This window comes from Aquarana catesbeiana, linkage group LG06 (assembly GCF_042186555.1).
Source record: "Aquarana catesbeiana isolate 2022-GZ linkage group LG06, ASM4218655v1, whole genome shotgun sequence".
Lineage (NCBI taxonomy): Eukaryota > Metazoa > Chordata > Amphibia > Anura > Ranidae > Aquarana > Aquarana catesbeiana.
In genome coordinates this window covers 73,643,341-73,670,185 of record NC_133329.1, presented here as the reverse complement: position 1 = coordinate 73,670,185, position 26,845 = coordinate 73,643,341, and the positions used below count along the sequence as shown (strand labels likewise).

The 26,845-nt window shown below is 44.0% G+C and overlaps 1 protein-coding gene across 1 annotated transcript in view; it reads right to left on the bottom strand.

Moving 5' to 3' along the window:
* LOC141147992 (uncharacterized) overlaps positions 1-26,845 on the bottom strand; it is a 134,307-nt gene that overhangs the window by 22,382 nt on the left and 85,080 nt on the right. The window contains exons 8-10 of the mRNA XM_073635148.1: positions 23,468-23,773; positions 20,337-20,681; positions 15,810-16,103 (exon numbers count right to left, since the gene is read on the bottom strand). Of these exons, the coding sequence (XP_073491249.1) occupies positions 15,810-16,103; positions 20,337-20,681; positions 23,468-23,773 (945 nt within the window). The remainder of the gene's footprint in view (positions 1-15,809; positions 16,104-20,336; positions 20,682-23,467; positions 23,774-26,845) is intronic.

Sequence of the window (26,845 nt, the reverse complement as noted above, 5' to 3'; positions counted from 1 at the left end):
CTGGTGGCAGGCTGCAGGTGACAAGTGGCACACTGTATCTGGTGGCAGGCTGCTAGTGGAAAGTGGCACACTGTATCTGGTGGCAGGCTGCTGGTGGCAAGTGGCACACTATCTGGTGGCAGGCTGCTGGTGGCAAGTGGCACACTGTATCTGGTGGAAGGCTGCTGGTGGCAAGTGACACTGTATCTGGTGGCAGGCTGCTGGTGGCAAGTGGCACACTGTATCTGGTGGCAGGGTGCTGATGGCAAGTGACACACTGTATCTGGTGGCAGGCTGCTGGTAGCAAGTGACACACTGTATCTGGTGGCAGGCTGCTGGTGGCAAGTAGCACACTGTATCTGGTGGCAAGTGGCACACTGTATCTGGTGGCAGGCTGCTGGTGGCAAGTGGCACAATGTATCTGGTGACAGGCTGTTGGTAGCAAGTGGCAAACTGTATTTGGTGGCAGGCTGTGGTTGGCAAGTGGCGCACTGTATCTGGTGAAAGGCTGCTGGTGGCAAGTGGCCCACTGTATCTGGTGGCATGCTGCTGGTGTCAAGTGGCCCACTGTATCTGGTGGCTGGCTGCTAGTGGCAAGTGGCACACTGTATCTGGTGGCAAGTGGCACATTGTATCTGGTGGCAGGCTGCTGGTGGCAAGTGGCACGCTGTATCTGGTGGCAGGCTGCTAGTGGCAAGTAGCACACTGTATCTGTGGCAGGCTGTGGGTAGCAAGTGGCACACTGTATCTGTGGCAGGCTGTGGGTAGCAAGTGGCACACTGTATCTGGTTGCAAGTGGCACACTGTATCTGGTGGCAGGCTGCTGGTGGCAAGTGACATGCTGCATCTAGCGGCAGGCAACTGTGGAAAGTGATACTCTACATCTGGTGGCAGGCTATGGGTGGCAAGTGACAAGCTGCATCTGGTGGCAAGTGACAAGCTCAGGTTCCCACTGATTCTGCATGATGGTGAGTTGAACTATTTCACTATATATTACAATGTAGTAACTGAAATAATGGAATTTGATCATCCTGACATCATATCAAGCATGGTGTCAGGATGATTGATTTTAAGTACTAACACCAGCCATTTGCCTGACAAATCACCTCCACTGCCGATTTCCCTGCCAACCCCGAGACTACATCCTCCACCCTCATCTTTTTTTGGGAAGAGGGGGTTGTCCCTGAATGACAGTTTGGAAATGTGGTCTCCCTATCTTGCCGCTGGTGAGAGACTGCATAGCAGGTGGTATTGGTGGTGTTGCTGCTGCTCAGAGGCTGCACGGCTGGTATTACTGGTGAGAGTATATTTAATTCATTTTAGCGAACAATTGTTTGCATTTTCATTTTGTTTCCATAAAAAGGCCCACCGAAATTCTCAGCACCAGGCCCATGATGCTCTTAATCTGGCCCTGGGTATAGCAATGGATCCCCAAAAAGTCTCATCCATAATGTCCTGGCCACCCCCAACCGATAAGAAAGGGGTACAGTGCTTCATCGGTTTCTCCAATTTTTACAGGAAATTCATTAAAGACTTCTCCGGTATCATCACACCCATCACCCAGCTTAACAAGAAACAGAATAGTTTCCAATTGACTGAGGCAGCTCAGGTTGCATTTGACAAACTGAAATACCTATTTACCTCTGCTCGGATATTGAAGCATCCCGATCCTGCTCCCCCCTACATCCTGGAAGTGGATGCTTCGGAAAACGCTGTAGGGGCCATCTTGACCCAGCTCCAAGGACCTAAGTCTTTAATGCACCCTGTGGCTTTTTTATCAAAGAAATTAGGGTCATCGGAGAGAAACTATGATGTGGGCGACCGAGAGCTTTTGGCAATTAAATCAGCCCTGGAGGAATGGCGGTATCTCTTGGAGGTAGCAGCACACCTAATACTCACGGATCACAAAAATTTAGAATACCTCAGAACTGCCACACGCCTCAGACCCAGGCAAGCAAGATGGGCTCTTTTCTTTTCACACTTCAACCTTCATATTACCTACCGGCCCGGGTCCAAAAACGTAAAAACCCAACGCACTTTCCCGTATGTTTACGGAAGTCGAAGCCCCACTCCAACCAGATACCATCCTGCAGGCTAGAAATTTCCTACTAACACAACCTGATTTAATATCACAGATCCGCCAAGCATCCAGGGGAGCCTCTCTACCTCCATATACGAACCTTCAGGTAAATGATGGACTCTATTGGCAGGATAATAAGATTTTCATACCACAAAATCTGCGCACCAATATCTTGCAGGCATGCCACGATTACCCTTTGGCTGGCCATTTCGGGGGATTCAAGAGCATGGACCTGGTTCAGAGACATTTCTGGTGGCCTAACTTAGCAAAAGATTGCAGGAAATATGTCAGCTCTTGCCCAACCTGCCTCAGGAACAAGAATGGTAAAAGCAAAGCATGGGGATTACTAAGACCATTGCCCATCCCTGAAAAACCCTGGGATAAAATTGCCATGGACTTTATTGTGGAGCTCCCCCCTTCAGAGGGATTTTCGTCCATCTTTGTGGTGGTTGATGGTCTCTCCAAGATGGCACACTTTATCCCAATGAAAGGGACCCCATCAGCAACGGAGACTGCCAAAGCTTTCAATAGAGAAGTAATCAGACTGCACGGAATTCCTAGTGACATTGTCTCTGATCGTGGAGTGCAGTTCACTTCAAAATTTTGGAGAGCATTATGTGAAGCCCTAGGCATCAAGCTCAGTTTCTCTTCAGCCTACCACCCCCAGACTAATGGGCAGACAGACCGTACTAATCAGACGCTAGAACAGTACTTACACTGCTTCTCCTCCTTTACCCAGGAAGATTGGGCTTCACTACTACCTTTGGCAGAATTTGCATTTAATAACTCTGCCCATGCAGCTACCAACCAGTCACCATTCTTCTCCAATTATGGGTTTCACCCTTCTTTCTTACCAACACTAATTTCGGATTCTCCTTTGCCAGCTGTTCAGGACCGATTGAACTTCCTTGCCACCAATAACCAGGTGCTGAGAGAGACCATTTCCAAGGCACAAGAGGATAATATGAAGTTTATCGACAGGAAAAGGAGAGGGGAACTGGATCTAAAGGTCGGAGGTCGGCGACCCTGTATGGCTCTCAACAGTAAATCTGAAACTGGCATGTCCATCCAGGAAACTGGGACCTAGATACATGGGACCTTTTCCGATCAAGAAAAAGATTAACCCAGTGGCGTATGAGCTGGAACTCCCTGTTTCATTTAGGATCCACCCTGTGTTTCATACCTCCCTACTGAAACTAGATGTGGTAAATCCCTTTCCGGGTCATGAAGTGGGACCCCCTGAAGCTGTAATGGTGGATGGAGAAGAGGAGTTTGAGATTGAGACCATTGTGGATTGCAGGAGAAGGCAGGGACAGAATCAATATCTGATTAAATGGAAAGGTTTTGGTCCAGAGGAAAATTCCTGGTAGCCTGAGACAAACCTCCATGCCCAAAGACTTATACAAGCCTTTCATCACTCCCATCCGGAAAAGATGGCTCAGATGGACATCCAGAGGCTGCCTGTAAGGAGGAGCAATGTCAGAGAACCATCATAGCAAACGTTCATTCCTGTATGTCAGCCGTCTATCTTCGTTCCTCCAATACGAACGTGCGTAGGCAAGAAAGAATGAGTCCCAGACCAAGCATGCGCACTGGCGCACTTACACGAGCAGGGGTATGTGCGCACGCGCACACGCCAATTAATCATGGCGCACGCCCCATTGCTGTCTTGTCTGATTGATCCTGATCCTGAACACTCGGCTTCCTTGACCATTCTCTCGGATTATCCCTGCATCCTTGTCTGCCTCTGCTACCTGCATCGACCCCAGCTTGAACCTCTGACTACAGCTCTGTCTCCTGAACTTGTACTTCGCCGCCAGTCTGCTGCCAACCTTTGCCTGTCCCTGACTACGAGCCTGCCTTCCGATTGTGTACCTTTCCGCCAGCCTGTTGCCAACGCCTGTTTGTTCCTGACTGTAAGTGTCCTTGCTAAGACTGTTCCAGTGATCTGTGTCTCAACTCCTCCTCTAAGGCTCCGGTGTTCCTGATCTTCAGCCACCTGTCTGCAGGCACCTGCACCCTCCTGTTGCCCTAGCAGTTCCTGTCCCAACCTCCAGGGGTGCTAGGACCGGGACCGTGCAAGAGGCCGTCCTCGTCATTTTGGACTCCGCTGTAAGGTACGTGACAGAAGGCGTAGAACCATCTCAAGGATGATCAGAAGAAATGGACAGCACCTGAGTTAAATATATGAGTGTCACAGCAAAGGGTCTGAATACTTAGGACCATGTGATATTTCAGTTTTTCTTTTTTAATAAATCTGCAAAAATTTCAACAATTCTGTTCTGTTCTGCTGTGTGTACATGAGTAAAAAATGTAAGGGGGTCTGAATACTTTCCATCCCTACTGTATATATACATATACACACACACATATATATATATATATATATATATATATATATATATATATATATATATATATATATATATACACACACATATATACATACACACATACATACATATATCACCAAATAGCACAGACATCTTTAAAAATTCTACACATTACTCAACTTGATTAACATTCAGACCAAGAGACATAGATTATCATGTGTATGTAGCCTTTCTTCAAAATTATGTTTATCCTTGAAAATCTAACGGAGTGTCCAGAGAGAAACACAGGGAAAGAACCCAACACCCAGAGATGAACTAACAGCAGCTACAGGCCTGATATTCGTCCACGACTTTATCCAGACCCTTTGCCGCCATCTGTCTTTCTCGAGACCCCGAATTTTCCCTACCTCAGAAAGAATCTCACACACCACCACCAGAAAAGGAAGGACTTTCTGCCGAAGGGATACCTAACACCGTGCATTCCAGGTGTAATATCGGACTACTGAGCTGACTATAAAAAGAGTGTCCAAATCAAATCCCTTGCGATTCTGCAATGCTCCATACACCCACTCAGCATAAGACATGCTAGGCAGGAAAGGAATATTCAGAGCCCTCCCCACCTTTTTATAGACTTCTATATTGAAAGGGCACTGAAGCAAGAAGTGGTTCATGGTTTCCACTTCACCCTGACACTCTGCTCTTGGATAACCATAATTTTCCAAAGAGCGGCACTTCACGTTCCCCCTCACATAGAGCCTACCGTGGAAAGCGAACCAGGCCTGATCCCTAAATTTCAAGGGAATCTGCTCAGAATTTATTAAACGTAAACCCTCCCTCATAATATGACCTGGGCAATTCGTTAAGGCCAGTGGCGCATGAAAGACAGCACCCACAATCCTCTCACCCAGGAGTCTCCTAGGAAGGGACCTGATATCCTCCGCTGTCACATGCCACCATTTAATAATTTTCAGGCAAGGGGCAACATAAACCGGGAGCTTACAATGCTTGATCCTTAGGCTTTTCACTGGCCCGCCACTCTCCCAACAGCCCAGAAAAGGTCTAAACCAGATCTGGAAAATACCTACCCATCCAGGCAGTCTGTCTGCTAGCATGTTACCAAAATTGTGTTTCAAAAACATCAGAGAGAAGAACACAACCGGGTTGACCATCCCTAGGCCACCCTTCCACCTAGATAGGTAAGTCACATTCCGCTTCACAAGATTCAGCCTGTTCCCCCATAATAATTGGAAGAAACAACTATAAATCCTGGTATAGCAGGACTCTGGCAAGATGCAAACAAAGCTGACATACAGAAAGTTAGGAATCAAGTAGGTCTTAATCAAGTCCACCCTTTCCCTCAAGGAGAGCCGCCACCCTTTCCAGCATTTCACCTTGACATCAGCATCATTCAGCCTGGCTTCCCAATTTGATTTACTGTAATCATCAGGGCCAAACTCAATGCCTAATACTTTGACTTTCTGCTGAGGCCTCAGGAAGGTGTCCGGAAGTGCAAAGCTCTCACCTCCCTCGCTCATCCAAAAAACGTCACTTTTATCACGGTTGACCTTGGAGCCTGATGCCTCGGAATACTGTTCTATAACTGAGACCACCTCCTGCGCCTCCTCTGTCCCTGAGATAAAGACAGAAACGTCATCAGCATAGGCTACAACCCTCAAGGGCAGCTCACCAGTAATGCCCACTGGCACCCTGCACAACGGTCCGCTCTCTAGCCTTCTGATGAAGGGGTCGATTGCGAACACGTATAGCAAAGGGCTCAGCGGACACCCCTGGTGCACCCCCGATCCAACCCCGAAGGGCCGTCCAACCCAACCATTAACAAGCATGAAGCTCTCTGCCTCTCTGTATAAAGTCTTGAGCCATCCAATAAACCCACCCTCCAGGCCATACTTGTCAAGGAGAAGCCAGAGGTACTCATGATTGACATGACCAAAAGCCTTCGCCTGATCCAATGCCAGCAAATACTTTCACCAGCCTTCAGCCCTGCAATGTTCCAGAGCCTCCCGGACAGCTAACACAGCTGATAAAGTGCTTCTGCCCTGGACCAAACAGTGCTGCTGACTAGAAAGCAATCAGTTTGCTACTGACGACAAGCATCAGAAAATTATCTTCGCCAGAATCTTTCTATCGACATTGAGAAGGCTAATGGGGCACCAATTCTCAATCATCGAGGGATCCTTGCCTTTTGACAACAGAATCACAGAAGATGGTCTCTTGGAGGGAGGGAGCGAACCCTCCTGCAGACAACCGTTAAATACCTCCACAAGATAAGGTACCAAGCTGGATTTGAAAGTCTTATAAAATTCAGCCGTCAATCCGTCTGGCCCAGGGGTTTTCTTAATAGCCAAACCATCTATAGCTTTGACTACCTCTTCTGCTGTGATTCCCCCTGTCAAACTTGCCAGCGGAATGTTATTTCCCAGACCTGGTGTAGAATCCAGAAAACTCGACATCTTTGCCTGTTCGAGGTACTTCTCCCCCAGAAGATCCACATAAAAAGACCTTGAGACCTCCAGGATCCCTGACCTGGATTTTGTCAAAGAGCCCGTACTATCCCTTAGCCCAACAACTGTCTTAACTGCTGTGCTTTTTTTGCAGTTTTGATAAGGGTCGGGCAAGTGATATTTCCCATAGTCCCTTTCCAGAACCAAAGAAGCGTGCCAGTCATACTGATACTTCCTAAGGAGAAGTTTCACCTCAGAGATTGCCCCTGAATCTTCACCACTCGAGACAAGGCAATCAAGTTTTCTCCGCAGCCTGCTGGTAGGCAATGTACTTACCAAGCTGTTTCCTTTTTCCTATGGCCTTGAAAAACCCAATAATCCAGCTTTTGGTAAGCTCCCACCACTCCGACTTACTGCTGCAGAAACACAGGATGGTTACCTGAGCCTGAAAAAAATCCTCAAAAGATTGTCTTACCTCCTCGTCATCCAGTAGAACTGAATTCATTTTCCAAATACCCTTTCCTTTAGTTGGTGTATCTGAAGCATTGAGAATAACAGACAGCAAAAGGTGATCAGAGAACTCCACCATACGACACTCAGGAGCCGAAAAGGCAGAGTCTCCCTTAAAAAAAAATCTATCTATCCTGCTCTCACAACTGCCTCGCTTAAATGTGTACCCCGTGCTGTCTGGGCAATGCTTAATATGCGCATCTTCCAGACCTGCTTCCCTGGCTATCCTATTAAGAAAGATGCTATCATATCTCTGGCTGTCAGTGGAGCCTTTCCTGTCTTTGGGCCTAGTAACGGTGTTAAAATCACCTCCAAAGACAACTTGCCGAGATGTAAAAAGGAAAGGCTTAATCTTTGTAAAGAGGCATTTCCTCTCTAATCTAGTTTGTGGTCCATAAATATTTATTAAACGCATGTCATGCCCCTTCACAGAGACGTCCAGGACCATACACCCTCCAATCTCTACCTCGATAACCCGCCGACACGTTACCATGCCAGTAGAAAGTACTGCAACTCCGCTGTAAGGCTCAGCCGCAAGAGACCAGAAGGAGGGCCCACGCCTCCACTCCCTCTTTGCCAAGTGGACATCGGCAAGGCTGTTTAGCCGGGTCTCTTGCAAAAATAAAATATCAGCATCCATCTCGCTGAGCAAAAATAAGGCCATGTTACGAGCCCTTACAGATTTTATGCTGGCAACATTAATCGTTGCCACCTTTATCGTAGTGGGAACTGCCATCATGATGATTGAGGTAGGCGTTTCTTAGCCTGAGCTCCCTTCCCCCTTACTGGAGACCTTGATCTCTTTAGGGAACACTCTACCTCATCCTCCTCCATCTGAGACACAGAATTAGAAGACTCCTCCTCCCCCTCAGATAAGGGTCCAAACTTGTTTCTCAGAGGTAGATCATCTACCTCTAAAGATGAAACCGAGGAGGCAGGGGTCAGGACTACCTTATTCCTCCTTCTCCCCACCTTGGTCCACTCTCCCTCCTCCCCTGAAACAGCACCCTGAAAGACCTCATCTACATCATTCGCAGTGGCAACTTTCCCCCTTGACAAAGGAGAAATCATACTCATATGACCCAACTCTGCTGATAAGGGCAAAAATCTCCTCCACTTTAAAACCCATCCCCAGAATATGGACCACCACATCTCTCCTATTTGGGGGGGGGGGCTTCTCCTGTCCACCTTAATTGGACCACATTGCAGCGTTTAAAGGAGCTACCAGATTGTGTCAGATTGGCCTGACCTTCGCTCACATCAGTCCTAGTGACCGTAGAATAACTGGCCCTACTCACCCTTGGGACAGGTGCAGCCACCGCTGCAGCATAGGAAATAACCGCACTCCTTGCAACATCCCGCACATCACTTTTAGTTACAGACCCCTCTTTAGATAAGGTAGAAACAACTTTATCATCAGGAACAGATGGAGCAGAGACTTCTGACACAGAAATATCATTTACATTACCCTTGGTAATTCTTACTTCATTACCAGTAACTAAAGGGTTACCAACAGTGGAGATGTCCTTATCAGCACTCTTCACAGCAGAGTCTGTACACCCTTCACTGGCTTTCTGTACACAGGTGGGAGTCTCAGCCAGGAGATGAGCTTGCTCTCCACTGCCCTCTACTGCACGATCCATAGGAACTACACCTTTGTTATATTGTATAGGCAAGTCATGAACAAAAACAGGCTTTTCTGTCACCCGTTGTTTCAAAGGTTTTGGGGGGACACCATCATCCTCTTCTTCATCCTCAGATGATCCAGACAGAGCAAACTTGTGACCATGCAAAGGTGATTCCATTTCTGTGATTAACTTTAGCATACCTGCTCCTTTCACAGGCTCAGATGGATCATCTTGCTCCATAGCCTCCTACTGCGGTGACAAGTTCACAGAACTTCCTTGGCCCGATGACATTTTGACAGTCGGAACACCTGACTGCTGATCACCCGCAGCCTGTGTGCCAGAGCTTTCTCCGCTTTCTGCAGGCATACTGATACTTGGCTCGGAATTTAAAGATTTTCCAGCGTGCTGGCCAGAAACACAGTCCGAGCCCACAGTAACATTTTTGCTTTATACTGACCTTGGTTTCTCACACTCTGGTGATGCCTGCCCTCCACTGGCCTCTGCGGCCCCTCTGCGCATTGCACGGAAGCGATCATTGTTGCCATACTTCTCCTTGAAAGCTCCGCTGGTTTCTTTCAATGCGGCCACCAGCAGACTCTGCTTTTCCACTTTGGCCTCCAAAGCCATTAACTCAGGCCACATCTGTCTTCTCTTGGAACTATGAAGCCGGTCATTTGCAATTTTTTTATGCTTGAAGTCAAACTTTAACTTCGCCAGTACTTCCTCCTCCTTGGCAATTCTCCCAATCCTCGCACAAACCTTCTTTCTGTAGGCTGAAAGGCTTTCACCTTTAGCTGGGCCATTTCCCAGGCCCTCAAACACTGGTATGGGAGGACCGGTACTCTGGCAATCTGGGGGATCCTCCCCTGGGTCCACCCCAGATTCCTGCATCCACTCTCGGTATAGGGAGTAATCAAGCTCCCTGGATCAGTAGGCCTTACTGGAGCTCAGGAGTAAGGACGAGCTCCGGTGTGTTCGCATGCTGCATGTGCCGAGCCCACCAGGAAGTCGGCAATGCGCTGCGCTAATCACAGGCAGTGAGACATTTCCCGATCTCTGCAGCGCACATCGGGAAATGTCTCACTGCTTGTGATTAGCGCTGTGCAGTGCCGAGTTCCTGGCGGGCTCGGCACGTGCAGCATGCGAACATGCCGGAGCTCATCCTTACTCAGGAGAGCAGCAGTAGTGCAGCCACACCCTTTGCAGCTATAACAGCTTCAACTCTTCTGGGAAGGCCGTCCACAAGGTTTGGGAGTGTGTCTATGGGAATATTTGACCATTCTTCCAGAAGTGCATTTGTAAGGTCAGGCACTGATGTTGGACGAGAAGGCCTGGCTCGCAGTCTCCACTCTAATTCATCTCAAAGGTGTTCTATCAGGTTGAGGTCAGAACTCTGTGCAGGTCAGTCAAGTTCCTCCACCCCAAACTCTCTCATCCATGTCTTTACGGAGCTTGCTTTGTGCACTGGTGCGCAGTCATGTTTAAACTGGTAGTAGCCATCCCCAAACTATTCCCACAAAGTTGGGAGCATGAAATTGTCGAAAATGTCTTAGTATGCTGACGCCTCAAGAGTTCCCATCACTGAAACTAAGAGGGCAAAGCCCAACCCCTGAAAACCAACCCCACACCATAATCCCCCTCCACCAAATGGTTTGGACCACTGCACAAAGCAAGGTCCACAAAGACATGGATGAGCGCGTTTGGGGTCCACACCGCATCTCCGATCCAGGTAAAGAGCCTCTGACATAGGCTCTTTGCCATGTGATCAGCTGTGTCCAATCACAGCTGATCACAGTGTAAACAGGAAGATCAGGGCCGGTACAAGGCAGGGGCGGAAGGGACAGATGCCCTAGGCAATATAGTTTACTGCAGGAAGGGGGCGCAGGTGAAGTGGGCTTCTAAAAACTGGCTGTGTGTGCGATTGTACACACCAGCCAAAATAAAATAAATATACCGCGCTACCTGGTGACAAAGAACATAAAGCAGCAGCTCAAATTAAGTGGGATATGCACAAAACAAATAATATTATAAAACGTGAGCAGCGCTAAAAAACAGTGAACAAATATATGAAATGATATATATGTGAACATAAGACGCTAAAGGGTTCAAAAATAACATATGTGAAACACAATTAAGGTCCCAAAACACAAAAAAAGGGGTGGTAAAAATAAGTCCAAACAATAGAAATGTGAGTAAATGGATAAACAGTCCAGATGGAAAGGGGAAAAGAGTCCAACCAAAGATGTACGGATAAAAATAATTCAATCACATAACACCAGCATGTGAGGGGATCCACCACCGTGTGTATTAAACGCTTACCAGATGGCAAGCTTTAGCAAGCTTGTACAGCAACCTGATGGTCAATGCTGGAGAACGCTACACCACGGCTTTCACTGAAGGACCAGGGCTCAAACAAGGCAGCTCAATCCAACCTGACATTCAATAGGCAGGACCCTCCTTGACACACAGGCGGACCCATGCAACAAAGTCAGAAGGCAAGTAACAGGAGCCATCTGTACATCACAGACACCGGATGTCCTAGGCATGACACCATTCCCCTTCTCCCAGGGTTTCCTCTCTTCAAAGACTAAACACTGAAAAAACATGCCCCGCAATAAGAACGCATTTTAGTAAGCAAAGCAGATGATTGCAGCTTAATTAACTCTGTAGATTTAGGGGGAGGGGGGGTTTGAGGTGGCTGAGGGGAGGCTAATTACCAATGGTATTACATTTCAGTAATGTACAGCATGGAGGGGGATTAATGTATTGCCATTGGTCACTGATGCATTGGTGACCAGTAGCAGTTAATTAACCCCTTTGTGCTGCACCAGTATCAGTGTTATGCTGCAGCATGAAGGGGTTAATGAACACTGATACTGGTGCCACTAATGCAGCACAAAGGGGTTAATTAACTGCTACTGGTCACTAATGCATCAGTGATCAATGGCAATACATTAACCCCCCTCCATGCTGTACATTACAAATTGGGTCAAACACCAGTGATAAGAACAAAGTCCCAATTACTCGATTGCATGGACCTCCTATCATATGTAATCGCATGAGGATCAAAACAAGCTGGCTGGCTAGTCACAGCTACCCGTCCTTCCAGGATTCGAGAAGCACAGTGACGTCAGGTGATGGAGCGAATCCCGGAAGGACAGGTAGCTGCGATTAGCCAGCCGGCTTGTTTTGATCCTTATGCGATTACATGTTTTTGCTGTAAAAGCAAAATTTTATACTTTAAATAAAGTTTTTAAATATCTTTACAGTATGGCTAGCAAGCCTTTTTGTATTTTGGGGACCATCTGTGATATTGTTTCCTGCATGGTGGGTCCACTTGCCATAAGGGGTTCCTTGGATGGTTAAAGGACCTGGCTGGGTTTAGAGCCACAAGTGTCACTGACCTTCCCTGATAGAAGGTCTGTGCAATCTGGTAAGCAAGCACTTTACCTATGGTGGAGGTTACTGTCACAGGATCACTCAATTGAAGGTGGCGGATGGTGCGGATGTTACCAAAGAACTTTTTTATCACATTGGGACTTTGTTTTTATCACTGGTGCTTGACTCAATATTAATTAGCGCAACTCTGTTTATGAATTTATGATTTGGGACGGTGTTATATCTCACAGTAGAGTTTGCGGCTGCTTTAGATGTTCGTGTTTATTTTAGAATAATTAGCGCCCTTTTTTGCTTTATTTGATGCATATTACAAATACCATTGGTAATTAACCACTTGCCGACCCATCACAGTACATATCCTGCTATGGGGTGGCAGCTACAGGCATATGATACTGCCTGTTTCAGGGTGTCAGGCGCATGCTCCCACGCACCTACTCACCTGTGATTTGACACATCAGGACTGTCAGCAGATCCCAGCCAATAATTCATGGCTGGGACATGCTGATCGGCTGTGTCAAATCACAGCCCAGAACTCTGTGTTGACAATCAATACAGGGGCTCTTTACAGAGGAAATTATCACTTTTTTTTCTTTTCCCTGCAAAGCACTGACTCTTTGTTTACACGAGGGGGGGGGGGGAGCAGTTTGCCATCTTCGCCCTGGGCACCAAATGACCTTGTCCCGGCACTGAGGACGATCGTAAGTATGCATCAGGAGCTTACCGATCCCTGCTGGCTACCCTGCTCGGATCGCACGCTCAGCTCGGCAAGTAGTTTACACAGGGCCGTATATATGAGGCTGCTCAGAGTTAAGGCCCACCTGCCGAGAGGTCACATATATGCGCACTGTCAGCGCCAAGGGGTTAACATTTTTATTTCATCTGATAATAATGTTTTCCTAAAAATATGCCAATTTTGCAAACTTGGGTGCATTCAGATGTGATATTGTTTGTTTTTGTTTAACTTCTGAAGCCTTTACCTATTTTATCCAAATAATAGTTATTTTATCCAAAGAATAGATATTATGATCCATTAGTTATAAATATAAAAAATATATTAAAAACAATCATTTAATCAATCTGAATTATAATTAGTTTTCCAGTGCACATGCAGATATTTGTTCCATCACAGCCGATCATTTTGGCAGAGTTAAAATCGATTGAGATCTTACTAAGGCTGGGTTCACACTGCTGCGGTGGCAGACATCGTATGTGATTCGCAGCGCACAGCTGTTCACATCACATGCGATGTCTGTGCTGTGTGATATCAGCCATACAGATAGTATGGCTGATATCGCACTGCATTCGGTCCAAACTCGCACAGGACCCTTTTTTTTGTTCGGACCAGAATCGGATCGCATGGGTGTTCACACCTATGCGATCCGATACATGTCCGAATTGTCAGTTCGCAGTGCGATATGCGGGCTGAACTGGGGGTGTCATTAACATTGTATGACAGTCCCCAGCAGTTCGCATATGGCAGTGTGAACTGCCGTGCGAGTTGGTGCGATGCGGGAACCCGCAGTAAATTCGCTGCGTTCCCGCACCGCAGCAGTGTGAACCCAGCCTAAATCACTTGAATGTGGAGGATCTTTGCTTTGCAGTGTTTATTTAGTTCAACCATTTTACTTGCATGAATAATTGATAATTATTTGTATGATTATATTGATACATATGGGGCCACCTTTTGATACTGGGATTAAAAAAAAGACAATTTAATCCCTAGACCAGGAAGGGGAACTGTCCTTTATGATGCATACAAGTGTTTGGGTGGGTTTACAGCCTTCTGAATTAGACCCCTTTCACATGGACAGAGCCCGTTATGCTCCTTGGGCGGCTGGGAGTGAACAGACTCCGCTGTCCGTTTACACCTGTCTGTCCTCACATCCAATTCGCCTAGACAGAGGAGTACAGATCACCTTCCATTTCTTTTTTAGGGGACCAGAGGTAGACAGGAGTAAACGCTGATCCAAAATGGTGAATGGGCAGTCTCATTCGGTCTCCCTTGAAACTGACAGGCGGTCCTGATTGGACTCTTAGTGTTAAACAGGCCTACTTTAACTCAACATTGAAAAGCAGATACATTTTAAAACATGTACATGACTGCTATTAGCACCCTGTTATACACAGCTTTGTAAATGTTCTTCTTTTCTATGTTGAGCTTACCTGGTTATATGAAATGCCCATTTTATATATCTCAAGTGTCAGTCTATAGTTTTATGTAGGAAATTTGTAAAAATACATGTGATGTTTTCCTGCTGGAAAAGCTACAGTACCAGGCTGCATTCACACCTGAGTGTTTCATTTTACAGGCCGAAAGTCGTTTTTTACTGTGATTTTTCCAGCGATTTTTACCAAGTTTTTGCCGCAATTTTGTACAGGTCAAATGGTCACCAATGTAAAAAGAAGAAAAATGCCTATAATCTGCCTAAAAAGAAGCTCCAGAACTTGTTTGAGCTTAAGGGGGTTTTGAAGTGGACATGTGAACCATCTCAATAGAGAATAATTGATTTTTTTCCCCTCCAGCGTTTTGTAGCTTCAGGCTTCAAGCTACAAAATGCTCAGGTGTGAGTGGAGCCCCAGTGAGTGGATCCCTATTCATTCTTTCCTATAGAGCATGGACAAATGGAATGTATTGTGAGTGCATCAGTGTCATTACTGGGTACATATTATGGTCCTGACACTTGGTGATGTGTGTAGAAGGGTAGATATCTTTCTGCATGTTGGGGACATGTCTGCCTATGGTCAACGTAAGAACTGATGTTAAAACCTCTCAATCACCAATCATATTAAATACACAGAATATGGTTAGTAACTATGGGGAAATAATTCCTGTTTTTTACAATGTATTTATAACCAAAATATTTTACCAATGCATTTATTTATTTTCTGATAATGTAGGGAAGGGTTAACATCTCTGCCAGTTTATTTTTTGCAAACTGTATCCCATTGGGGAGATTCCCCTTCGTTTTATCTTTTGGAAATGCAACAAAAAGTGAGAGGTAAACTCTCCAAAAAGTCGTCACTGGAACTGGTATTCCTGTGCAAAATTTCCCCTCACTTCTTTTTCCAATGACAACTAAAAAATATTGATTTTGCATCACTTTCTATCTCAGTAATAATGCTAACCAGGACAAAAAGAGAAGGAAAGTCTCCCCAATAGGGCCCAGACAGCAGTACAATTGTGACACAGGTGGGTTCTAATCCTTCCTTATGCAATCTTAAAAAAAAAGAAAAAAAAAAGGCTAAACTAATTGTAATAACAATTGTATATATCAAGTCCTGCTATACGTGTGTATCTTCTCAAAACAAAATGCTGTATTGGTTCTTGAAATACGGAAAAGCTGCTCAAGTATAAATATGAATGATTGTGTTTTTTTGTGTATATCCTGCATTGTCATAGCTGTATAGGTTGTAGTACCTGTTATACTCAGATCTCGGTGTCCAGGCTCCATTAATGATTCGTGTGTCCAGATCACCCGCACCGAGGACTTCAGAGACTTCCAAGGAATGACACACTCACTTATAGCATCAAATAGTTTCTCATCATTGGTCTGAATAATTTTCTTGGTTGAAGATAAAATTGGGATGTTTAGTTCTACATTACTCCATATTATACCAATGTTTTGAGGATAAAACTTCCTTAAAATGAGAGAACACAGCACTCGGTCTGATTCAGAAGGGGTCACTTTTATATCTGTCTCCTGGGGGGCCACTGGGAGGGAAAGTGAAAAGTAAAATAAGTAAATAATTCTGTTGCCAGCACATGTCCTGTCAGATAGAAATTTCCTGTACAGTATGTGAGATATCACCGGACCCAAAATATGTGCCATAAACATGAGCAGTACTGTACCGAGACTCTGCCAGTAGTGTCATTTTTAGCATTTAACCCCTGGGACACCCTATATACTGTATATGTTTCCCCCATGCTGAGCTGTGCAAGTTTATTACAGATTTGAATGGGGATCATTCTTTCTATGTCACACTACCACTGCAATTGCCAATCATCTGGCTAAATGGTTAGCACTTCTGCCTAGCAGAACTAGAGCTGTCAGTTCAAATCCCAACCACAGCACTGCCTGCCTGGAGTTTGCATGTTCTCCCTGTGCCTGCATGGATTTTCTTCCACGCTCCAAAGACATGCTGGTAGGTTAATTGGCTCCAGTCTCTAGTATGTGTATGTATGAATGTGAGTTAGGGGCCTTAGATTGTAAGCTCCTTGAGAGCAGGGACTAATGTAATTGTAATGCATTTTTTTTTTAGCTCAGTAAGAAGAGACACTCAGCAAATTTCTATGTTGCTTCATTTCTATGATATCACCCTAAGGGCTAAATAAATTCATATCGTTTTCAGAATCCAAGCAGGTATCTTAAAATTCCTAACTGAGTGACATTTAGTATAATGCCCCGTACACACGGTCAGACAATGATTGGACATTCCGACAACAAAATCTATGGATTTTTTCCGACGGATGTTGGCTCAAACTTGTCTTGCATACACACGGTCACACAAAGTTGTCGGAAAATCCGATCATTCTGAACGCGGTGACGTAAAACACGTACGTCGGGACTATAAACGGGGCAGTAGCCAATAGCTTTCATCTCTTTATTTATTTTGAGCATGTGTGGCACTTTGTGCATCGGATTTGTGTACACACGATCGGAAAATTTTATAGCCTGCTCTCAAACTTTGTGTGTCGGAAAATCCGATGGAAAATGTGTGATGGAGCCCACACACGGTCGGAATTTCCGACAACAAGGTCCTATAACACATTTTCCGTTGGAAAATCCGACCGTGTGTACAGGGCATAAGAATGAAAATCCGAAAATTCAAAAAGAACAGAAATCGGAAAACAAGAACGGAAATCCAAAAACCCCAAAAAATCGAAAATCTGAAATAATAACTACCGTATTTATCGGCGTATAACACGCACTTTTCCCCCCTGAAAATCCAATACCTATAATTTAACAGTTGGTTATTATTAGTTAGTTAGTTATTATTTTGCTTTTTTGGATTGAATGATGCAGGCATTATCCCGGTACTGTTTTTTAGAACCGGCGATCGGCTTTCCAGGGATAACAACTGATGCGGCTAAAAGCCGCTCGGCTGTTATACGTCCCCCCCTCCCGCCACTCTTACCAGGCCTCCCGTACCACCGGGAGGCCCGATCACCAATCCGTCTCCTCCGTCGGTTAGTGACAGTCTGGAACGAAGCCTAAGCGGCTTTGTTCCAGTCTCGTAATTGTAAACACGGAAGCAACGTCATGATGTCACTTCCCGTTTACTCGGCTGCCAATGGCGCCGGTTTTAAAAAAATATACAGTATTCAGAATCGCCGAAAACGGCGATCTGAATACTTTGAAGTGCAAAGGAGGGATGGGGGTCTTTTAGACCCCCCATCCCTCCATTCCTTGTGACAGCAATAAAAGTGATCAAAAATGTATTTATTTTTTTAAACACAATTTATTATTATAAAAATAAATAAAATAAATAAAAAAACATTTTTTTAAAGCGCCCCCGTCGCCGCAAGCTCGCGCAGCAAAGAAAACGCATACGGAAGTCACGCCCGCATATGTAAACGGTGTTCAAATCACACATGTGAGGTATCGCTGCAATCATCAGAGCGAGAGCAATAATTCTTGCACTAGACCTCCTCTGTAACTCTAACCTGGTAACCGTAAAAAAATTTTAAAGTGTCGCCTGTGGAGATTTTTAGGTACCGTAGTTTATCGCCATTCCACGAGTGAGTGCAATTATTATATTATACATTATACAAAACAATTGGGCTAACTTTACTGTTTTTTGTTTTTTTTTAATTCATTAAATTGCATTTTTTCCCAAAAAATTGCATTTGAAAGACCACTTTGCATATACAGCGTGACATAAAATATTGCAATGACTGCCATTTTATTCTCTAGGATCTCTGCTAAAAAATACATATAATGTTTGGGGTAATTTTCTAGCAAAAAATGTTTTTTTTTTAATTCATGAAAGTGTCCCTTTTCCCAAAAAGTTGTGTTTAAAACACTGCTGCACAAATACTGTGTGACATAAAATATTGCAACAATCGCCATTTTATTCGCTAGATTCTCTGCTAAAAAATATATATATATAATGTTTGGGGGCTCTAAGTAATTTTCTAGCAAAAAATACGGATTTTAACTTGTAAACACCAAATGTCAAAAATAGGCTTAGTCATGAAAGGGTTAATAAGGGTAGGATCACTGGGAAAAGCTGCAGCATAAAGTGAATTTAAACTCTGATTTAAAAACAAAATACAGACAAGTAGAGTTTATATGACAAAAGAGACCCTAGTGGCCTTTTGTGTCATAAATGCTTCTCAGCCTGTCAGCGGTAATGTACTCTGAGTTGCAAACAACACGGTTTCGTGCCCTGATGAAGTGATTGCAGTGTACATACATAGAAGTGACGTTATCGAGGCCTGGATATTCAAGCAATCAAACAGAGTGAACCTGGAAGGAAGACTGGGTGAAGATGGAAGTTTGACAGGTAAGTTTAAGCTTTGTTTGATAGGTTGGTTTGCCATAATGTGCTAATATGTAATGCATACTAGTACATTATGGCATAAACCTCCTGGGGGCTCTTCTAAAAAAAAAAATATATATATAGCAGAGGTTCCTTCTGTATTAAAAAAAATGAAATTGTTTTTGAAATACCTGAGTGATTGCTTTTACGTTTACTTTTATCAGCGAGGCTTTGTAAGAAGCCAACAAAGTTTTAATGTACCGTATTTATCGGCGTATAACACGCACTTTTTTCCCCTTAAAATCAGGGGAAAGTCGCAGGTGCGTGTTATACGCCGATCCCCTGCGATCCCGAGCTGTAACAATTTTAAAATCGCCGACCGCGATTTGAAAATGGCGCCGCCGGCGCCGAAATACACAGAGCCGGTCCTACTCGGCTAGGTTCGGATAGCTCCGCTCGGGACTACGAGTGGAGCCGAAAGTGAACGAGAGCCGCCGGAAAGAGCCGAGGACCGGCTCTGTGTATTTCGGCGCCGGCGGCGCCATTTTCAAATCACGGTCGGCGATTTTAAAGCCCAGGACAGGGGATCGAAGGCTGCACTGGGGAAGGCTGCACTGGGGAAGGCTGCACTGGGGAAGGCTGCACTGGGAAAGGCTGCACTGGGGAAGGCTGCACTGGGGAAGGCTGCACTGACATGGCTGCACTGACAAGGCTGCACTGACAAGGCTGCACTGACATGGCTGCACTGAGAAGGCTGCACTGACATGGCTGCACTGACAAGGCTGCACTGACAAGGCTGCACTGAGAAGGCTGCACTGACATGGCTGCACTGACAAGGCTGCACTGACATGGCTGCACTGACAAGGCTGCACTGGGGAAGGCTGCACTGACATGGCTGCACTGAGAAGGCTGCAATGATGGGCATTTAAATGTAAGTTTTTTTCCCTTCAACTTCCCTCCTAAAAGTTTTTTTTTCCTTAAAATTCCCTCCTAAATTGGGGTGCGTGTTATACGCCGGTGCGTGTTATACGCCGATAAATACGGTATATATGGACATCAGTAGGACCTTTTGTCAGGTATCTGATCAGTGACCAGCAACATGAATAAATGCTGCTTGTTGCTTTACTTCAGGCTGCTCTTGTCTCTCCAATGGAAGACATTGATATTGCTCTCAGTGAGAACTAGATGTCCTGTGTATTACTTTACTTTTGAACAAATGCTGTGCATTTGCACAACTTAGAAACAAGTTTTTAGGTAGTAGATTTCAATGCTTAAAAAAATGTATGGTGTCCAGTTCTCTAGTGTATTTGCCTCTGTGCCATATGCATTTAGAAAATCATACATTTTTTCATCATACATTTTTATCACACTCTCTTCTATAAATGTATTGTGTTTTTTTGCATATCAGAACTTTGCTGTAATTTTGTGTTATTTTGAAAATTAATATCTATAAGAAACTCACCGTTTGCCCTGGCAGGTCCTGTGCTTTGTTCTATTGGATGTTCCAGGCTGGGATGTTCCACTCTGCAGAGAAATTCCATATCCTCCTTGTCTGATATTGGTGTGAAGGATAAGGAAGGGGAGCACTGATAGGAGTTATCAGTCATTCTCTCATGTCTTATATCAGGTATATGGTAATTGCGTCTGTTCTGTGTACAGTCAGTCACAGCATCTCCCTTCTTCTCTATCCAAGTCACTGTTAGATTGTTTGAGAAATAACCAGAGATTGTACATCTAACTGTGATCTCCTGGTGTAACTGCAGAATGAATGGAGTTATTCCTTTAATTTTTGGCCGCCATGGGAAATCTATAGAATATTGAGTTGAACTTGTCAGTATAAAGGTTACTTTATACAAAATACAACATTGTCTTTGGACACTTTCAAAATGAAAATACAGTATCTCTCTCTCTCTCTCTTTCTCTAGAGAGAGAGAGAGAGAGAGAGAGAGAATACAGTTACAACACAATTCAATACAAGAGAGGCAAGGGTCCCAGATTGTGATTATATCATTAGCAGTAATCAGCATGGATTCATGAAGAATCGTTCTTGCCAAACCAATATATTAACCTTCTATGAGGAGGTGAGTTGCCATCTAGATAAAGGAAGGCCCGTAGACGTGATGTATCTGGATTTTGCAAAAGCATTTGCTACAGTTCCCCATAAACGTTTACTGTACAAAGTAAGGTCCATTGGCATGGACCATAGGGTGAGTACATGGATTGAAAACTGGCTACAGGGGCAAGTTCAGAGAGTAGTGATAAATGGGGAGTACTCGGAATGGTCCAGGGTGAAAAGTGGGGTCCCCCAGGGTTCTGTCCTGGGACCAATTCTATTTAATTTATTCATAAATGACCTGGAGGATGGGATAAACAGCTCAATCTCTGTATTTGCGGACAATACTAAGTTAAGCAGGGCAATAGCTTCTCCGCAGGATGTGGAAACTTTGCAAAAAGATCTGAACAAATTAATGGGGTGGGCAACTACATGGCAAATGAGGTTTAATGTAGAAATATGTAAAATTATGCATTTGGGTGGCAAAAATATGAATGCAATCTACTCACTAGGGGGAGATCCTCTGGGGGAATCTAGGATGGAAAAGGACCTGGGGGTCCTAGTATATGACAGGTTCAGCAATGGCATGCAATGCCAAGCTGCTGCAATCAAAGCAAACAGAATATTGGCATGTATTAAAAAGGGGATTAACTCCAGAGATCAAACATTAATTCTCCCACTCTACAAGACTCTGGTCCGGCCGCACCTGGAGTATGCTGTCCAGTTTTGGGCACCAGTCCTCAGGAAGGATGTGCTGGAACTGGAGAGAGTCCAAAGAAGGGCAACAAAACTGATAAAGGTACTGGCGGACATTAGTTATGAGGAAAGGTTACGAGCACTGAACTTATTCTCTCTGGAGAAGAGACGCTTGAGAGGGGATATAATTTCAATGTACAAATACCGTACTGGTGACCCCACAATAGGGATAAAGCTTTTCCGCGAAAGGGAATTTAATAAGACACGCGGTCATTTGCTAAAATTAGAAGAAAAGCGTATTAACCTTAAACTGCGTAGAGGGTTCTTTACTGTAAGAGCGGTTAGGATGTGGAATTCTCTTCCACAGGCAGTGGTTTCAGCGGGGACCATTGATAATTTCAAAAAACTAGTAGATATGCACCTGAATGACCACAACATTAAGGGAAATACAATGTAATACTGACATAAAATCACACACATAGGTTGGACTTGATGGACTTGTGTCTTTTTTTTTTACTATGTAACTATGTAATCCCATATGTGTTGGAATTAGATGGGAAACAAAACTAGCAATTGCTCCAAGGGGGCCATCCCAAATAATGAGCACGTCATCAATATAGCGCCCATATATACTAGATGGCTAGCAAAAGGGGTTCTTGGACCAGATGTTTTGTTTCTCCCAGAACCCTATAAACAGATTGGCATAGCACGGTGCAAAGTGAGCACCCATAGCTGTGCCAGATATTTGTCTAAAGAATGATCCATTGAACTGAAAATAGCTCCTCTCTAGGGCAAAACGGGTGCAAGAACAAATAGTCTTTTTGGGGATGTCTCTACCAGCTTTGCTAGATCTAGAGAGTGACATTTTTTCCCATTCTTCTTTGTAAAATAGCTCAAAGTCTGTCAGATTGGATGGAGAGCATCTGTGAACAGAAATTTTCAAGTCTGGCCACAGATTCTCAATTGGATTTAGGTCTGGACTTTGAATGGGTCATTCTAACACATGATTATGCTTTGATCTAAACCATTCCATTGAACCTCTGCCCCAGTCTTAAGTCTTTTGCAGACTCCAACAGATTTTCTTCGAAGATTGCCCTGTATTTGGCTCCATCCATCTTCCCATCAACTCTGATCAGCTTTCCTGTCCCTGCTGAAGAAAAGCATCCCCACAACATGATGCTGCCACCACCATGTTTCACGGTGGGGATGGCGTGTTCAGGGTGATGTGCAGTGTTAGTTTTCCGCCACACATAGTGTTTTGCTTTTAGGTCAAAAAGTTAAATTTTGGTCTCATCTGACCAGAACACCTTCTTCAACGCTTGCTGTGTCACCCACATGGCTTCTCGCAAACAGCAAACAGGACTTCTTATGGCTTTCTCTCAACAATGGCTTTCTTCTTGCCACTCTTCCATAAAGGCCTTCATGATGCTGTTTGTTCATTAAGGTTCTCTAACAAACCTGAGCAGAACAGCTGTATTTATACTGAGATTAAATTACACACTGGTGGACTCTATTTACTAATTAGGTGACTTCTGAAGGCAATTGGTTCCACTAGATTTTAGTTAGGGGTATCAGAGTAAAGGGGGCGGAATACAAATGCACGCCACACTTTTCAGATATTTATTTGTAAAAAAATGTGAAAACCATTTATAATTTTTCTTCCACTTCACAATTATGTGCCATTTTGTGTTGGTCTATCACATAAAATCCCAATAAAATACATTTACGTTTTTGGTTTTACCATGACAAAATGTTGAAAATGTCAAGGGGTATAAATACTTTTTCAAGGCACTGTATATATACAGTAGTATACTGTATATATGTGTATGTATTTCTTTCCTCACCTGGATCTTGTAGAGATATCTCTCTGTATTCTGGACTCCTTATGGATGGATGGTTCCATGCCACTCTGACTCTGAATTGTGGGTTCTCACAAAGATTTCCAGGGATTGTACACTGACTGGTGACAGTAAATGTGCCATCTGGATTATCACTGATTGCCTCCATTGATTGCTTCTTCTCTTGGGTTGGTCCATAGAGCCAAGTGACATTTATACCTTTCGGGTAAAAGCTGGAAAGGCTGAAAGATGCCACTATATCGCCTGAGTCATTAATGACTAGTTGTATGGACTGCTGGATTTCAGGCTTAGCTGTAAAGAGAAAAATGGAATTAACTATAAACAACCACACCCCCTGTGAAAACAATAATATGAAAAACGTGTATAGCTGCTGTAATATACACAAAAGTGTCAGAAATTGAACAAATACAGTATATCAAAACTAGCACTGGCACTTAATTAAAAAAATTTAAATGACAGCCAATAAAAGTCCTAAAAAACAGAGTGTGTTCTTAAATACCCATGTACTTTAGCAACATAAATATGTGCTACACTCCACCGTGTCTAAAGCAAACTCTCCGCATTCAGCAGATTGATTTGACCTCTTGTGAAAACAAGAAAGTCAAAATGTTCCTGCTGATGTAATAATACACCACTAGACCAGGGATGGAAGCCAGGAATACCGCACCACCAAAGGGATTACCCAGGAATACCATTTCCAATGTTGCTCCAACCGATCCCTCTTTACCACTGATTGATCCTCTCAGAGTAAAAATCGTAAAATAAAGTCGGCGCTCTTCCAGTGAAATTTAAACAGCCACGTGCAATAAGTGTAGATATATAGTACACCAATAACCAAATTATAACAAAAACGCAGTGCTAAAATAATAATAGTATCCACAAAAATGTGGCCATAAACTGATGTTTGGCAAAACAAAATAAACAGTTCATTTTGTTATGGGTGTAAACATTATAAAAGTGCTCCACTTCACCCTTCACCCAATGCTTGGAAACACCTGTATCACCTATGGTAAAAATACACACTTACTAGAGGGATATGCTGTCTATTACTTGAATAGAAATAAGCACCCAGCTTCACCACTCTTGCTCCACAGACGGCAGGACTAGACTGCTCTATTCCATTCCACCGGGCATAGTACCAGAGTTATCAGTATGAAGTCACCAACCAAAAACAAAATTTTTGCTCATAGTGTAGTATTTTAATATACATTAAAGACATCCAGTATAAAACAACCAGTATAAAAACAAATTTAGCTTTCAAACTTACATATGGGGCCACCAAACCTGCAGAGAATGGCTGCACGACCTCTAGCCCTTCACAGTGTAGCTCTACGTACATATCATGCAAATTGCGTGTCATCAGGAGCTGTCTGTTTGTCTATAGCAGCCATTATTACTATGATTATTACTATGTTTTGGGTTGGTGACTCCATACTGATAACTCTGGTACTATCCCTGGTGGAATAGAATAGACCAGTCTGGTCCTGCCATCTGTGGAGCATGAGTGGTGATGCTGGATGCTGTAACGGAACTTCCCACATTCCACTTGAGTGCTTCTGTCATATACCACTTCCTCAAATCTGAACATAAATATCAGATATTACAGCCACATATTGCAACCAAGAACCAGGCGAGACTAGCTCAGTTACAAAACTGGAACACACTTTATTTGAAACTCAGACACATACTTTTATATCCCATAGGAGGACACCCCCTCCTGATCATATAACCAGTAACCAGAAACATAATTACAAAAACCGATATATACTATAAACATTAGGTTAATTAGCCACCTGGATGACTCAGAGGTCTCATTGAAGGTCAGACTTGCCGACTTCAAGCTCAGAAGGTACAATACACATTATAATAAGTATAAACACAGAACACCTTCAGACAATAGCAGGAGACCCCAGTAGCAGACTGTCTGGCTCCTACATTGAACAGAGGACCAGCTCTTTCAATTAACATGTATAGTTCAGAATCAAACAAACCAGGAAAAGTCTTTATATATTTCCTGGGAGATATTGTGGATAAATATTACTGTCCCATCTGAAGTAGTCCAAACCACATTGTCAGTGTCCATTAAGTGGTGGTCCATCATTAGAGAATTATCTGCTCTCTCCCTGGGCCATAGTCAATGGGTAAGAGGCTTGCTCCTAGTCCTCTCCAGAAGCCCCTTATCTTGGTTAGGTCTGTCACAGATGTCATTTACACAAAGCGCTTATTACTGTTCTAGTAATAGACAGCATATCCCTCTGGTGAGTGTGTATTTTTACCACAGGTGAAGGATGGGTGCTACAGGTGTTTCCAAGCGTTGGGTAAAGGCTGAAGTGTGTTTTGTGTTCACATTTTTGTGGACACTATTGTTGTTTTAGCGCTGCATTTTTGTTATAATAAGCAGGAAGATGGATCTGTGTTTCCCCAGTCACGCAGTCCCCCATACAGTTAGGTTGCTATCACACTGAGGCGCTTTACAGGTGCTATAGCGCTAAAAATAGAGCCTGCATAGCACCTGTAAAGATCCTCTCCTTTCACTCCAGTGTGAAAGCCCGAGTGCTTTCACACTGGAGCGGTGCACTGGCAGGAAGGAAAAAATAGTCCTGCAAGCAGCATCTTTGCAGTGCTGTAGGAGCGGTGTATACACCACTTCTAAAGCGCCCCTGCCCAGTGAAATCAATGGGCAGCGTCGCCAAACCGCCGCCAAAGCTTCACTGCAGCGGCACTTTGCGGGCGGTTTTAATCCTTTTTCGGCCACTAGCAGTGGTTAAAAGCGCTTTACCGCCGGCGCCACCAACGCCCCAGTGTGAAAGTAGCCTTAGAAAACACCTGCAGGGAACACATTTAACCCATTGATTGCCCCTGATGTTAACCCCTTCCCTGCCAGTGTCATTAGTACAATAACAGTGCATATTTTTAGCACTGGTTCCCAACAAAGTGTCAAAAATGTCAGGAGTCCTGCTAAAAATCATTGATCGCCGCCATTACTAGTAAAAAAAAAATAATAATAAATATGCCATAAATCTACCCCCTATTTTGTAGACGCGATAACTTTTGTGCAAACCAATCAATATACGCTTATTGCGATTTTTTTTTACCAAAAATATGTAGCAGAATACATATCGACCTGAACTGATGAATAAATTTGTTTTTTTACATTTTTTTGGAAAAAAAATGTTTTGTAGCAGAAAGTAAAAAATTGTGTTTTTCTTTGAAAATTGTCGGTTTTTATGTTTATAGCGCAAATAATAAAAAGCACAGAGGTGATCAAATACCACCAAAAGAAAGCTCTATTTGTGGGTAAAATGGATGTCAATTTTTGTTTGAGTACAGCATCGCATGACCGCACAATTATCAGTTAAAACA